The following is a 15,795-nucleotide window of genomic DNA, read 5'->3' as shown; positions in this document are numbered from 1 at the left end:
CATGCCACAATAATGTCACATGCCCTTTCTGGGGTGACCCTGAGTCTTTGCAGGCACTGGAACCGGGCCTTAAGCATTCCGATAGTCATTTCAACTCTGGCTCTTGTCCTGCAATTGGCCAGATTATATCGCTGCTGTGGGCCCGGTTCAGGGTCAGGGTAAGGGGTAAGCAAATAGGGTAAACATGGATACCCCCTATCACCAAGCAAGTAGCCAGTGAACTCTCCTAAGACAGAAGGATACACTTCAGTTCAAATGTCCCTGAAGCAATTGGTCTTTATATATTTTAAAGTATTTTCAACTCACCATGTCCAAATTTTGTGCTCAGTGTACATTCACGGAATATTTGTGAGTCATGGACAGAGCCTGGCCACTTGGCTTCCACATTTGTGATAATGTTGGCAGCATCATATATGATCTTCACAGTGCAGAGAACACAAATTAGCATCCATTACTATGATGAAATAATTTGTTAGTTTGAAATGCTACAGGGAACTATGTACCTGTACATTAATGCTGTGGAAAGACTTCCTGTTCACATAGTCTCCTTCATTTACTGAAGGAGCAATAATTGGAATGTGAGTACCATCTATACAGCCAATCACACCTGGGAACCCTGAAAATAAATGTAAAATTTAAGTAGTAGTTCAAGTATCACCACATCATAAATTAAGTTTTGTTCATCCTGATACCTGCAATTTTGTGGCATCCCTCTTTGATGAATCTTGTGGGTCTATGACCGGGGAACACCACAAACGAGTACAGGAGACGTTTCAGTGCAACTGTAACATTCCTGACTGCCCGACAGACGGTAGCCTTGGAAACGTGCTCAGCGTCACCAATATTATACAGAAAGCTCCCGTTTGCAAAAAACCGAAGTGCAATACAAATAATATGTACAGAACTGAGAGCATGTCCGCGATGTGTCACATGCGTAATATATGGCCTGAGGATGTTATCCAAATAAATTATAGATTGTGCTGAGAAACGGTAACGTTCGCACAGGAAATCATCAGGTAATGATAAGATGTCCAGACGCGCTCGAATCACTCTCTCCCGGCGGAGAGCTCTGCGGAGAATTTGGGCTTCGATATCTACCGGCTCTTCAAGGAAGGGACACGCCATGTCTGAGACTTCCTACTGTCAGGTTTCCGACAAAGGGGCGGAGACAGTCAGGGTTAGTTGTAGTAAACCTGCTAGGGGGCAGGTTAGCTTCACGGCGTGTGTCGTCATAGTGACTCACTCAGGCTGCAGCTGAACTCGCTTTGTGAAACCGAAAACCCAGAGTTTTCGTTAACTCAGGGTATACTTACTCAGTTTTTCCACTAAACCGGCTTCCTGAAACAGGGCCCTGCTGTCCTGCAGCTTTTGGATGCCTTCCTACTGCAACACAGCTGAATCAAATGATTGGATTACCTCTTCAAGTTTGCCATCAAGTTTGGCAAAGGCCTGATAACAAGCCATTCAATTGATTCAGGTGTGTCGGAACAAGAATGTCTCTAGACTTGGGTGAACAAATAATGGCAAACAAGTACACAAATTAAATACACATAGCAAGTGTTAGGGAAATGTTATTTATGTTTCATGTATCTGGAAGAAGAAAATATCCTTGAGTATCACAATATTGGAATTTAAATCAGCAAATATAAGTACCGGTATTGAAAAACTTAGTCAGAATTTACTCAACTGTCTACCACAATAGCATAATTTAAAGTTAAATGTACTTCATTTTATGATAAAGTTTATAATAAATAAACTCAGAAAAAATATAAATATAATTACAAATGGTCAATTAAGACTATTTGCACACATCTCTTAAATGATCGAGAGAACACATTTTTTTTGTTTTGACCCATACATCACACGGTTACATGAAAGCTGTTTATATCAACATCTGAACAACATCAAGTCCACCTCCAAAGCTGCATGGCGACCTGTTGCTCGCTACACCAAATCACACACCAATAGGAAACAAACATGGATATGAAACCAATATCAAATATTAACCACCTCACTACTATCAGTGTTGGGGAGTAACGGAATACATGTACCGCCGTTACGTATTTAAAATACAAAATATGAGTAACTGTATTCCGTTACAGTTACCGTTTAAAAAGGTGGTATTCAGAATACAGTTACTTTGTTGAAATAAATGGATTACACTGCGGTACTTTCCTGTTTCATTTTGTCGCGGGTCAGGACTGTTTGGGTTTTGTTTGACAGCTACGTTCTGTTGTTCCAGGCGGCAGCGTTACGGTTGCCATGGTTACAGGGCGACGCGCTCTCTCTCTCTCTCTGAGACTGTGTTTCCTGGGTGAGAGAGCGCCTTTTCGTTGTTGTTGTGCTAAGCTAACAGGCAGAATGCTACAAGCATAGCTCTAAAGAATGTAGCATCATGGGCAGTGTAGTCCGTGTTGCAGGGAGAATGGACTGTCATACACGTTATGGGTCTGTGAGCGCGAGGAGCGAGAAAAAGGGGAGTGGAAAGGTACGAGTTGTCATCGAGGAAAAACGGGAGCTGGAAGCATGTAAATATAATAATAACCACTGCAGCCAAGAAGAGTGCCTGATGAGCCCAGTTGTAAGTAAGGACTCGACTGTACACCGTGTTGGTGTTTTCCTCCGAAACAATAAGTTCCGTTGGAGCAGCCTTTCAACGCTTCTCTCTGTCTCTCGCAAGAAAAGTTGACCCACACAACAAAGTAAAGCTATTTTTCGGCTACAAGCCGACAGGGACCCCGCCGTATTAGTCAGAGGTCCCTTTACTACAGTTCGGAGTCGCGGACCTTCAGTAATAGTAATAAATCACACAGCAATAGTACATTCACGTTGTTGTAAAAAGCATGATAATATATTAAGTAATCCAAAGTATTCAGAATACGTTACAGAATACATTTTGGGGCATGTATTCTGTATTCTGTAATGGAATACATTTTAAAAGTAACCTTCCCAACACTGACTACTATACACTGTTGGGATCATTAAAGATGAATAATGATATGAGTCTATGAGTCTATAAGACTGGCTCTTTTCTATATTTAGAAAAATACAGCATAGATTCAGAATTTAAACAAGAATGGATAAACTATATATCACAATATGTGGTAAACAAGTATACCTTAATATTAATTAGTTAAAATAAAAATGAAAACTTACATCAATTATAGTCATCGGCACTAATTTAGTGGTTTGAATTAGTTTGAGGCAGCACATAAAAAATAAACAGAAGTGAGCATATGAAAAAAATATAAATGCAAACAAGAATTCAAGCCTAATAAAATCAACTTTTTAAAAATCCCATAAGTATTTATTTGCTGACCAGACTTAAAAGAAAACAGTATTATGCCGTTAAAATACAGAAGATGCTTCAGAATATCAGTTAGTTTTAACAAACAGCCTTGATAAAGAAAATATTCGCAAAGAGGCAAAATATGTGCCGCTTTCTGAGGGATTTGTTGGTTGCAAAAAGAACCCAGATCTCTTTGTTTCACTCTGATGATCTTAGAGAAGATTTTAACAATGCTGTTCAGACTGTTGCGAGGCTGTGAACCCAGCTGATAGAAGAAAAACTCAAAAGAGTCAACGCTGCAGTGTCATCAGAAAATGTAATCAAGACTCTGTTCTCCTGAGTGCTTCTGCATCCTTCAGTGTATGTAATAAAAAAGTAAGCAGTACTAGATGTATCCTTGCATACACAGAGAGCCTGTGGACAATCCTACGGGGTCAGAGAGACGGTCATTTGCTTCCTGCTGTAATGGTTTTAGATGTTGTTCTTTAATGTTTTATTGTTTTTATTGGCTCGCTCTAATCTGGCCAGGGGGAAAAAGTTGAAAATTAGCCATTCTGCCAGCACTTGTAGCTTTACAGTAACGCTGAATAATGTGCATTTTTAAAATACAATTTAAAACATATACAGTCTTTCCTAGCGAGTTGAAACTCAGGTGATGGAATAAAGCCAGAAATGAAGGTCAGCTTCTAGCTGTGAGCTCTGTTTGAAACTTCCAGACAGAACGGGGATGCTAAATCTGGAGAAGATAATAGGTCCAACCGTGAATATGATACTATTTTTCATTCATGGTTATGTAAAACTGGAGAAATGACAAAGCAGAATCCAGGAAGGCTTCGGGTCTGTCGCCAACTAATTTAGAGAAAGTTGTTGGTCCAACTTTGTTCTTGCCACCGAGTGGCGACCCCTTGATCCATTTTGACACCTCCCTTTGCAGGCAATCGTCACTTGTCACAAAGAGTCAGGGTTAATGCAATAAACTGTCGATTTATTACAAGGTCATTACATCTGTATGAAGACAGATGGTATCAATTTGAAGCAACGGGTCAATTACGGCAGACGAGGCTATCATTCCAGTAATCGACATTCCCCCGTAATGAGAAAAAACACCTCAGGAGCATCCCCGCTGCAGACATGATACGGCCATAAGCCTTCAGACTGTTGCCATCAGATAACCTCCGTGACCCCAGAGAAACTACTTTTCAGTGATGCTGCCTATGGATGCAGAGTTGACACAATAGAGACCCGCAGCAGAGGATTTGAAGGTCACAGACAATAGGCAGAAGAACCGTTTCAAACATTGTTACCTTCCATCTCCGTTTTGGCTGATTTCGAAGATAATTTATCTCCTGTTGACACAGAGAAAGACTCTATATCTTTGTGTTATGTGAAATGATATATCATCGCAACGTTAACACTTGCACAGGAAACACAAGTTTGATTCATTATTGCTACTTCATGTCATGAAGTTTGCTGACATTTATTTGCACATAAGGTATCGCCATGAATAGGAAACACAGTTGAGCTCTTATTATTCATAGAGGCTTGGTGTGCTGGAGGGTATTTTTAATGCAAGTACCCGCCACACCACATATGACACATTATGATAGCGATCTCTCCCAGCCTCTTGAAGCCTCCGTGCACAAAAAAGACACAGCAGCAGCAGATTATGATTGAGCTATCACTGCTAAGTAACACTGAAATGGCACACTGAAATAGACTCACATAATCACCAGTGCTATGGGTTGTGTAGCTGCTTGTAGCAAGACAACAAAGGGATCATGATCAGGGACATGTCTGAGGGGTGAAAGATTGGTCAACAAATGCACTGACACATTTAAGGAAGCTTGGGATTGAGGTGAATGTTAACCAACCCAAAGTCATGATACCACTCCAAACTTTCATGCATCATTGCCAACTAATTAGTCAATTAATAGTAAAAACTAGAAGAGATGGTTTTTGGCTCCAGGCTTGATTTAAAACGGGGTTCCAGTTAGTAATGAAGATGTGTTACTAATAAAGGAATTATTAGAATTTGTGAAAAAAAGGAGCGGGAAATCTGAGGCTGAAAGTCAAATTGAGTTTCTATTAAATCTGTTTAGTAGATGTTTATGCCACAGGGCTTTGCAGGCTTTTGTAGCGATAACTGGAGGATAAAAAAATAATAATCCTGTGGCCATACAGAACTATGACGTTCTGTGTTTTGACAGTTTGTGTTTTCAGTTAGTTATCTTCAGGTACTTAGCCACAGCTCAGTTGACACAAATTAAGGCTATATATGCAACACATTTTGATATTGACCGACATAATCTTACTTACTTGCAGCAGCACAACAGAGCGATGACATAGAGGATTGTGATCAGGGACACATTTAAGGGGAAGTTTTAAAATGTCTGGCTAAAAAAATAGAACACTATTAGCTTAACTACAGCAGTTTAATTTCTGATTATTCCGTTTATACATTTAAGTCCACAAGATTTTGTACAATTACACTTTTACAAACAAGAGTTTTACAAACAAGCTTATGATGTTCCCCCCTCTGGACACACAGCGAGGATGTCAGGAGCAGTGTTGGGTAAGTTACTTTAAATTAGTAACTTAGTTACATTACTAGTTACTTCTATCAAAAGTAACTCAGTTACTTCAAGTTACTCGTTACTTTCAGAGTAACTAGTTACTAGGGAAAGTAACTTTGGTTTTACTCAGAATTCTCTTGTTAATGTGTTGCTTCCATAACTGGATACCCAGCCAGACTGCCAGTCTTCTAGCTTGCTTACTTGCCACAAGTGCACTGTGCCACCTACCAATAGAAAGGAAAAAATAATGTGCACATTTCCACGAGAGAAATCCCACACCTGATTCTATCCTAGCCTGCTTATTACATCCAACACAAAAACTGCAGTCGTGGTGCTTTCGATTGTACTCAGAACTCGGAAATTCTGCCGTCTGAATAGGAAGATGTAGGTAACACCAGACTGCAGATGAGCTGCATACAGAGCTGGACTGGGACAAAAAAAATCGTCCCGGGCATTTTGACTAGAGACCAGCCCACCATTATAGGAAAAATCATAAAGCCTTTGAATGAAAATAAACACTGTTGTGACAGTGATGTACACTGTTCTGATGGTATATATGTATCAATCTATCCATTGTTTGTTGCAAGACTCAGATAATTAATTTTTTTTAAAGTGAGACATTTTAAATGAGAATAAGAAAGTATTTCCTTGTGCCCCCCTTTCCCTTTTAATTCCCTACATGGACCCCTGGCAACACTGCTAGACCTGCCCCTGCACAGTTACCAGCTGTCAGCTACTTAGGAAGCACGCAGTACGAAAAAGTCAGCATAACGAAAATAAACTCCACCTAAACTTGGTTCATATCTGACCCAGATGGACTGCAGGTTATAACTTCTTACCTGAAGTTCAGTTCACCTGACACTCTCGGAGCAGCGGCCGCTTCGGGTCTCTCCTCCTCCTGCCTCCCTTTTCCTTCATCCACCTGCTGGCCTCCACCACTTGCTAATGTTATTGAATCTGTGGAAGCTCCGCGATAGCCACCACACGAAGTAACGATTAACGCATTCCCGGTTTTGGCATAATAACTAGTTACCGTGCTCGTTACCACAATAATAACAACGTAGTTACTGTAACGCGTTACTTAATAACGCGTTAGTCCCAACACTGGTCAGGAGTCACTGCAGCCACTGCTGTTTTTATTCCACCTACTGGCAACCATGTGAACCTCACCAGTCTTATTTTTCTAACAGTACATGTCTTCAGCATTACCAGTGAATAACTGTGGAACAACCTTTGACGATTACTAATACTTTAATACTTTGAACTCCTTTGTAGACAATGACTGCCTAAAGTCTATAACTCATGGACATCCCAATGCGATGGTGTACAAAACTGACAAATAGACAAAACTTTTTAAAAAAGTGTTATTATCAAAAAACACAGGGATCTGAATGCATATCACACATATATGTAAAAAGCACACTTCAAGTTCATATGTAATGCTAAAGTAATTTCTAGGAGAAGGTGAGCCGTAGCCCCAGGCTATATCTACAGTAAATGACAGCTGAGCGTAGTCAGAATTTTTCTAATGGGACACAATAATATTTGACAACTTCTGTGATGAGGTGGCCCGCCATTTCTACTTACAGCACTTTTTCAAATGAGAAAAAAATATACTTTTTCGCCCTGCACACATAGCCCTAAATTGCATTACTGTTTCATCATGTGATTTTTTTGGCAAAATTATTTGTACAGCCCCCTGGATGGTCACATAAGAAATAATAAGCCTAAACATAATACTTCCACATATAGCTTTAGTTTAACCCTTGTGTGGTGTTCGTATTTTTGTTACTCAGCCAGTGTTCATGGGTCTGGTGGACCCGCTAGAGTTTTGGCTTTCCAAATTAACACTATCAAATAATTTTATGTTAAATTACTCAACAGATGTTTACTTCATCCCAATTACAAGACATATGAACAGCAAACATGGTTAATTTTTTCCCTTTACCTTTGTTAGATCACATTTATGAATTAATGTGCTTCTCGTTTTTCTTTTATATAAAATGTTATAAATAAATCAGTTATAATCAAGTGGAGTGAGTGGAAAGACACAACACATTTACACGTGAAAAAATAATTAATTGTTTAATTTTTCTTTTGAAAAAAACTGAACACGGGTCTCACAGACCCGAACACCATACAAGGGTTAACATAGCACACAAACCCAAGGCTCATGGGTGAGTTTGAGTTTGAGCCTTTCATCCACCAAAACCTCTTCTTCATGTGGACTTTGTTGATCTATGTGACTTACAGGTCTAGCTGCGCTTTAGTACTCCGCCTCACCACCCGTATATTACATTTGTAGCCATAGAAACTAGAAAAAGGGAGGTTTAGTTTAAATATGTTCCTTTTTTTGAGGCCATCACCCTTCTTCTGTTTTATGTCTGCATTGCTAAAATCTTGCATTTTTCTATATTCCAATCTACTTGCATGTTTGCATACTGAGTGTGTATTTGTGTGTACCTTCTGCACACCTTCATAGATTTCCCCAGTAAATCAATGCACATCCTGCCCCTTCTACTGCCCTCCTGTCACAACGCCCCCCCCCCCCATCTCCCCACCTCAGGTAATACTCATTATGTGTCTAAGCCCCTTAAGCCTCGGCCCTGAAGCCCCCTCTTCTGAATCACACACTCTTTATGTTGTCGCTCGCAGACTGCTTGGGCATTATCCTGTTTAGAATGGCTTATCTTTGCTCTTATCATCGCAATACTATCAACCAATGAGGTGAAGCGGCGTTTAAAGGCTTGGATCTGGTCTCTTTGTGCTGCCACTGCAGACTTTGCTTGTTTGCCTCGCCAGCTGAGGTCAATGGGATTGAGAGTGTGTGTGTTGAATAGGAATGCTGAGGGGGAAGGAGAGGAAATCTTCGAGGAGAGAGCTTCTGAGTCAGGAAATTACTTGCTAACACCGCCGCCTCCCCGCAATCCATCCACCCGCCCCCCCATCTCTGCCAACTGACAGGGTCTGTGTCTAGAGACGAACTCAGCCCCCAAAGCACAGCCTGTTTGATATGCAGCTCAGTCGGACGGCGAGGCGAGCGGCCAGAAGCAAACACAGCAGCGACATGCACGCCCATGAACTGCACATACGTGTTGCTGCAACGGCACACTCACTGCAGGTACTCTGCGCACACGAGCAGCAAACAACATAAAGACATATATTATAAGTAAAAAGAAAGAAGGGAGTTTAAAAGGATGGGGGAGATGACTAACGAACAAACGGGTAGGCATGAGCAGGCATAAAAGGGGCAGACACATATGAAATCCTGTCTATAACTGATCCATAATTTCACAATAAAAACCAGGCATGTCATGTGCCACATCAAAACACATGAAGCTATATCTGAAATGCAATCTCTCAAATGGAATTCTGGAGCGTGTTCCAGTGTTATTTCAGTCCAATTGTTGGGAGAGTTTTCAGATATTAAAAATGTCAGCTGTAAATGTCAGCGAGGCTGGAAACACAGCTAGTCTAATTCTGGCAAGTGCAGCTAATTCTAACAGTTGGGTGCTGGGGCTGAACATGGGGGTCTTCATATTTGCACAACTATAATGATTACTGCATCACCTCAACCTCAAGACAACAACAAAATGACATTTAATAATGGCTTCTTGGTTGAAGGAAATGGAGGCCAACGAGGGGTTTCACATGGGATGCGACAGGAAATGATTTGCTAGACACTGCTATTATCTATTTTTGGGTGTTGCAGTGACTGAGGGCCTGTACTGTCAGGCAAGAGACTTCAGGCTTAACCCTGATGTCTTACTGGCCAACAGTGGTTCATTTCTTTCTGAGTACAGTGCCTCTGTAACTTGAGAGACTGGAGAAGTTATCTTTGAGATAACATGTTAACTGACTGATCAATTGTCTTTGAAAATAGCTTCAAAATTCCTTGAAGAGAGTAAGAGGCTTTTTAGTTTTTAGAGACCAAAACCTTTTGGCTTTCTCTGACAAGCGTCAGTGAGGGAAAATGTCTCAGAAAGGGTGGAACGTTTGTGCTTGATGCCACCAATTTCAGAGCAACTCCATTGTTATTTAGGGCCTATTACAGCAATACGGATTTGAGACACAGACTCATTGGCACTAAGGCCTTCTGCCTGTTGACCCTGCAAGATTTGAAAGAAGGGCTGCTGAAGGAATTCTACCGTATTGCTAAAAAGTCTTGAGTCACCCTTTATTTCTTCATATTTTGCTTGGAAAAATCGGAAAGAGGTGCATGGATTTATTGAAACATTGGGAAAAATATATGGAAATACAGTGTATGAGGCAAAAACAGAGTTTGTACAAGTCTACAATCTTAAAAGTCAATATTTGGTGTGACTGGCTTTATTCTTTAACACAGCCTAGACTCTTTAAAGTTGAAATGTATTCATCACACATTGCTTTGAAACTGACACACGCTTACAGATGTTCCAGAAATCAGTTGCTAAGGTAACCTACCAATATAATTACTACAAGGTCATATGTTAATCAACAGTACTCATTATTCTCACTGGTAGTTTCTTCAGCCTCTCACTCGGGAGTTGAGAAAATTTATGTCAAGTGCAACCTACTTTCTACAGTATCGGGTCACCATATTGCTTCCAGTGTGTACGCAGCTTTAGAAAAGCTTTCTTGTCATTTCTTCAGGAAAGTAGTCTTCAGGAATAGTTCTCCAGGCTTCTTGAAGGACATTCAAAGCTCTTCTTTGGATGTTTCTGCCTTTTGTTCTGTTCTCTTTCAAGATGATCCCACACTGCTTCACTAATGTTGAGGTTGAGGATCTGGGGAGGCCAATCCATGACTGACAGTGTTCTACTGTCTGTTCTTCCATCCGGGTATGTTTTTACAGCATTGGCGGTGTGTTTGGGATCATTGTCATGCTGAAAAGTAAAGCTGTTTTCCAGACACTTTCTAGATGGCATTGTATGGTGGATTATGGTGGATTCTCAGCTTATAATTCCATCAATTTTGACAAGATTTCCAACACCACTGGCTGAAACGGAGGCCTAAACCATGACTGTGCCTGGGACTTTGTTTTTCTTCCATATATCTGTTTTTTTAAGGACACACTGCAAACCATGCTATGTTTTTGGCTAGTAGCTCTTTGGAAATCAAGTTTTTAGTATTTTCCATTGTATGACAGGCTGACCATAACGAAGATACAATTTAATTTTTTTTTATCTTGTCTATTATGTGCAGGCATAAGACTGGTTCAATCCATGAGCTAAGTGCCTGTGTGTGTTTGAATGATTCGTAGGCCGGTGTTAAGTGGCTTAACCCCAAAAAGTTTTTTTCCAGGTATAAGAAGTGGACTAAAAACGCCTGAAAAAGCAGCAAATGTCTAAATCTTTGAAAGGCCATCGAAAAGCCTAAGAGAACTAGTGCTCAAGACCCCCTAAAAGAAAGAAAGAAAAAACACTCAAAAAACCCACCAAAAAACAAGAATGTATGGCTCCTTCGAAGCAAAATATAATGAAATGGGCGGTCGTTCAAGACTTTAGCGCAGAACTATACTTTTATCGGGGCGATCGTGGCTCAAGAGTTGGGAGTTCGCCTTGTAATCGGAAGGTTGCCGGTTCGAGCCCCGGCTTGGACAGTCTCGGTCGTTGTGTCCTTGGGCAAGACACTTCACCTGTTGCCTACTGGTGGTGGTCAGAGGGCCCGGTGGCGCCAGTGTCCGGCAGCCTCGCCTCTGTCAGTGCGCCCCAGGGTGGCTGTGGCTACAATGTAGCTGCCGTCACCAGTGTGTGAATGTGTGTGTGAATGGGTGGATGACTGGATATGTAAAGCGCTTTGGGGTCCTTAGGGACTAGTAAAGCGCTATATAAATACAGGCCATTTATACTTTTTTTATTTTCTTCAAAGATTGCTGAAAGAATAAGGCTATATCTGTCGTATACATCCATAAAGTTAATAAAATGTGCCCAGAGATGACTACTGTTGGGACAATCACATTGAACTAAAAATAACATTGAACTGAAGTGAGTATAAACAATGAGCATAGTTTGAAGAGTGAAGTCGCTCAGGAAGTGCTTTAAACCTGCATTCTTTCTAAAGACAAGCCAGAGGTGACTCTTCTGGTTCCAGGAAAGGCATGCAACGGTACAAAAACTGCTACTTCCCTCTCTTGTTTTATGCCCTCCATAAAAAATTTCTTCAAGGCTTTATGTTATCAGTCAATAGTTTCAAGTAATTTTTAACCAAGCAATATGTTTACTTTGTAAATGACAATTGCATGTAAAAATACTTTTGAAAAACTAGTTGTTACTGTATGAGTGCCATGCATTCTCTTGCAAAAGAGCAAGATAGCAAAAAAGAGTCCACCCATCCATTTTCTTCCACTTATCCAATTTGGGGTTACAGTAGGGCTGGAACTACTCCCAGGTGTCACAGGGTAAGAGCAGTGGATACCCTAGATAGGTCACCAATTTGTTGCAGGGCTAACACAAAGAAACAGACAAGCATTCACAAACCTACGCCCGATTTAGAATATCTTTGGACTCAGACACGGGCCCCACACAGAAAGGCCCCGGCCAGCTGGTGGATTCAAACTCAGGAATGGCTTGTTCTGGGGCAGTGGTGCTAACCACCACACCACTAGGCGAGGTCAAAGTGGCATTTATTACATGCTAACACACATGGATTTGGAATACATACAGCTCTAATTGCAGTGTGGTGTACTAACTGCCCCCTCAATGATTGGGGGTAGTGAGTTACTTTGGTAAGCCTGTCAAACTAGACAGCTTTTCTTTTTCTTCAGCAACTGTGTTACTTTCAGTCTTTGTTACACGTGCCTCATTATGTGGTTTGCACTTCTTGTGAGAGAACTGCAGCTTTATACCTGTCTGCTTTCTTTTTTTAAATTTCAAAAACCTGGGTTTACTTGCCAGGTTATTAATCACAATGGTGTGACCGCTTCACTGCAGTCTTTCGGCACAGAGAAGTCAGGAAACAATTGGTTGGAGTCTTCTTATTTCAAGGTTTAGCTGTGAAATCAACAGTTGAATCACAGCAAATATGTCAATCTTTTCAGAAGTCATCTACACAAAAGCACGGAGTTAATGACACTTGCTCTCTAGCCTTGGATATTCTGAATGACTACAACAGCAGACAGTAACTTTGATCAGAAGCAAAACAATACCCGAGGTGTCACAGAATGCTCTGCCTCGATTCATAATTAAATTCCAGGAACTGCATCCCATTATGCACTCATACCCTGGGTCAGGGTGTTAGCCTGACAAAGAATGAAAAGGACGGCAGCAACACTATGTAGTACGTAACATTACATGTAGGACTTTCCGAAGCTTAACAACTCTAAACGGGAGACACGTGTGTGGCGGCTGGATATGCAGATTGGAGAGCAAATTGAGAGAGGAACATCCTGCTTTAAACCTAAATGACTGCTGCCATCCATCACGCCTCGCACTGCACAACTCATGTTTGTCTTTGCGTATGTTTAGGTGTGTTGGTTTGCACTGCGCATTTCCATAATTGCATTTGCTGTGGGAAGAGAAGCACTTACTCTCATTTTCGGCTGTGATTTATCAACCCGAGCGATTCGAGCCAATGCACACACTCATTTATCTCTGCGATGACCTTTTTCCCCAGCAAAAGGAACGGCTGCCATCTTTGTTTTTTTGGGGGTTTTTTCTTCCTCTTTTTTAAGCTGCTTCTTACCCCTTGCCATGGAAGCGAGTATGGTTTTGACATTGATGGCATGCCATTCAGGAATAATTACTATTTCAAGAAAAGGCTTCTTTCAGTTTGTCACTTGTGTGGCTGTTATTATGGAGAAAGTGAATAATGGATGCTGGGAGAAACAAGTAAAAATAGAAGCTTTGTGTCGCTTCGGTTAAACTGGATTTAATATAATGTCAGCGAGTCTGAGGGAGGTACTGAAGACAGAAAGAAAGTACAAACTAAAAGATTTGACCTGAAAACTTCAAGGTCCTGGCTTCCAAAATAACCAAAATAAAAGTGTTTACTGATTTCCCTTGAGATAATAATGTGAGTACAAGGTGAATGTGCATTTGTTGTTTGAGGGTCGCTCTCTTTGAGGCTTCACAGAGCGTGAAAATAAAATCTTGTCAAAAGGAAAAGATCCGGATCAATCACTCTGTAATGTACAGCAGTGGCACCAATGAATGGCTGTAATTGCAACATTTCATATAAGGCAGATGGGAATGCTTTAATTTTAACGGTGCAACATATACGAGTAATTAGCCGTTACTGTCTGCTGTTGCTTTTTTGTAGTCCGCGGCAATAAGAACCAAGACTTGGTTTTTGTTCATATATATAAAAAATAAAGTGACATTTTAATGGTCACCATGACAACAAAAGCTGGTATTTTCTCTGTAGCTCCAGTTAAGCGACTCCATGACCTCGTGGGGTTTGACGGAGAATTTTAGGACACCTTTCCTTCATTAAAAAAAAAACAAAACTCATTAGTGAAACTCCTTAGAGTTGACATTTGGCAAATCCGTGGCTCTCACTAGAGAGAAATTGTAGTCATTTCATAGCCAAAGATGCATTTCAAACCACAAGAACACACAGCCACGAATAAAGATTTGTGGATTCAAATGACACGTTTGTTTCTTCTCCTCATCTTCTTCTTCGGTCGTGGGTGAACTCAGTGAAGTGTGGTGCTGCGTTTTGCTGCACAGTGACTGCAGTGTTTTGATTCACACCACTGACTGACTTTCTCCCATAGCAACAGTGCCCGAGGCTCACTGGTAGAGCCATCTGCCGCGCCACAATGAGAGACAAAATGTGACTTCTTCGAAACAAAGCTATAATGAAATTGAATGAAGCGATGCTTCCATAAAACCAGCAGCGCCTCCGTCTTCACCCCTCTGTGCATTACCAGTACGTGCACTGTTTTATTTGGCCCAGGACACACAATCTGTGGTTGACTCTCTAATGATTGGATTCTTTTAAGTCAGTTTTTGTACCTGTGATTATAATCAAAATACAATTTAAGTAGCTCCCATCCATATACATATGAATACTGTCAAATCTGTGTCTCATCTGTAATGTAGAGTGATCAGTTGTGACAATAAACTCAGGCATGTGACATAAGAATCGAATAAGATCAGTTGTGGAAATTGCCTTAACACATATCACCCACCTAAAAATTGTAGCAGAACAAGTAACAATAGCAGTGACACTCCCCGATGACTGTGGTCTCTCAGAAGACTATCCAGGTAGATCCTGAGCTGAAAACCTAAGGGTGTTTTTCCCTCCTCATTCCAGCAACACAACAAACACAGTAAACTAGACAAAAGACTCACACGGATGAACTTTCCACAGGATTCACCTTTACAGAAACACATAGGCCAGGGATGTCAAACTCATCCACTTTAACTGATAAAACTGCCCAGACATTTCTGTCATTTAATGGTTTATCTATTACTGAACTACTTTCGTGTGGTATGAATGGCAGTGTCTGTATCAATAGGCAAAGCTGTAAAACTTATGAAAATACAGTTAGGAGTTTAAAATCTGTGCACTTCTTCACATTTTCCAAAGCCTTCCAGTCGGCCAGATCGGAGTCTTTGCCGGCCTTATTCTGGGCCCTGGGCCTTATGTTTGACACCCCTGACATAGGCCTTACCTAAACACCCACAAAAGCAAGAGGTGCCAGACACACCCAGACGTCACATGAGCCTGTTAAGCAGCACTAAGGGGACTTGCACAGTATTAGGCAGGTGTTTTAATGTTTTGGCATATGGCTGTAAATGCATTTGGTATGCAACCCCAGTAAATTTCCCATAAATCCTTCCTGCCTAAGTCATATCCTTTGAGCACGACACTCATGCCGTAATTCCAGCCTATGCTGTACGATGATGAACACAAACACACACGCACAGCCAGATGGGCTTTCTGGCAGCTTCTACCTTGTCTCCGTCCACGAAGGTCTGACCGTCGCTGGCTCTTCTCCAGGAAATG

At 41.1% G+C, this 15,795-nt stretch overlaps 1 protein-coding gene and 1 long non-coding RNA gene across 3 annotated transcripts in view; both read right to left on the bottom strand.

The window, feature by feature from the left end:
• The window catches only part of ncam2a (neural cell adhesion molecule 2a), a 468,276-nt gene that overhangs the window by 67,103 nt on the left and 385,378 nt on the right, over window positions 1-15,795 (bottom strand). For both annotated transcript variants that reach the window (XM_085449776.1, XM_085449777.1), the window contains exon 8: window positions 15,744-15,795. This exon is cut by the window's right edge and continues 94 nt beyond it. In XM_085449776.1, the coding sequence (XP_085305902.1) occupies window positions 15,744-15,795 (52 nt within the window). The remainder of the gene's footprint in view (window positions 1-15,743) is intronic.
• LOC146681351 (uncharacterized) lies at window positions 107-1,342 on the bottom strand. The gene is made up of 3 exons (XR_014918273.1): window positions 504-1,342; window positions 307-418; window positions 107-226 (listed from the first exon to the last, which is right to left on the bottom strand). It is a non-coding gene; the product is annotated as an uncharacterized LOC146681351 (long non-coding RNA).

This window comes from Copadichromis virginalis, linkage group LG23 (genome assembly GCF_057382275.1).
Source record: "Copadichromis virginalis isolate Kocher_CV1m ecotype Utaka linkage group LG23, C_Virginalis_male_GT1.1, whole genome shotgun sequence".
In the NCBI taxonomy this organism is placed as follows: Eukaryota; Metazoa; Chordata; class Actinopteri; order Cichliformes; family Cichlidae; genus Copadichromis; species Copadichromis virginalis.
Note: the sequence above shows the minus strand (reverse complement) of the source record. Positions and strands in the feature narration are given on the sequence as shown.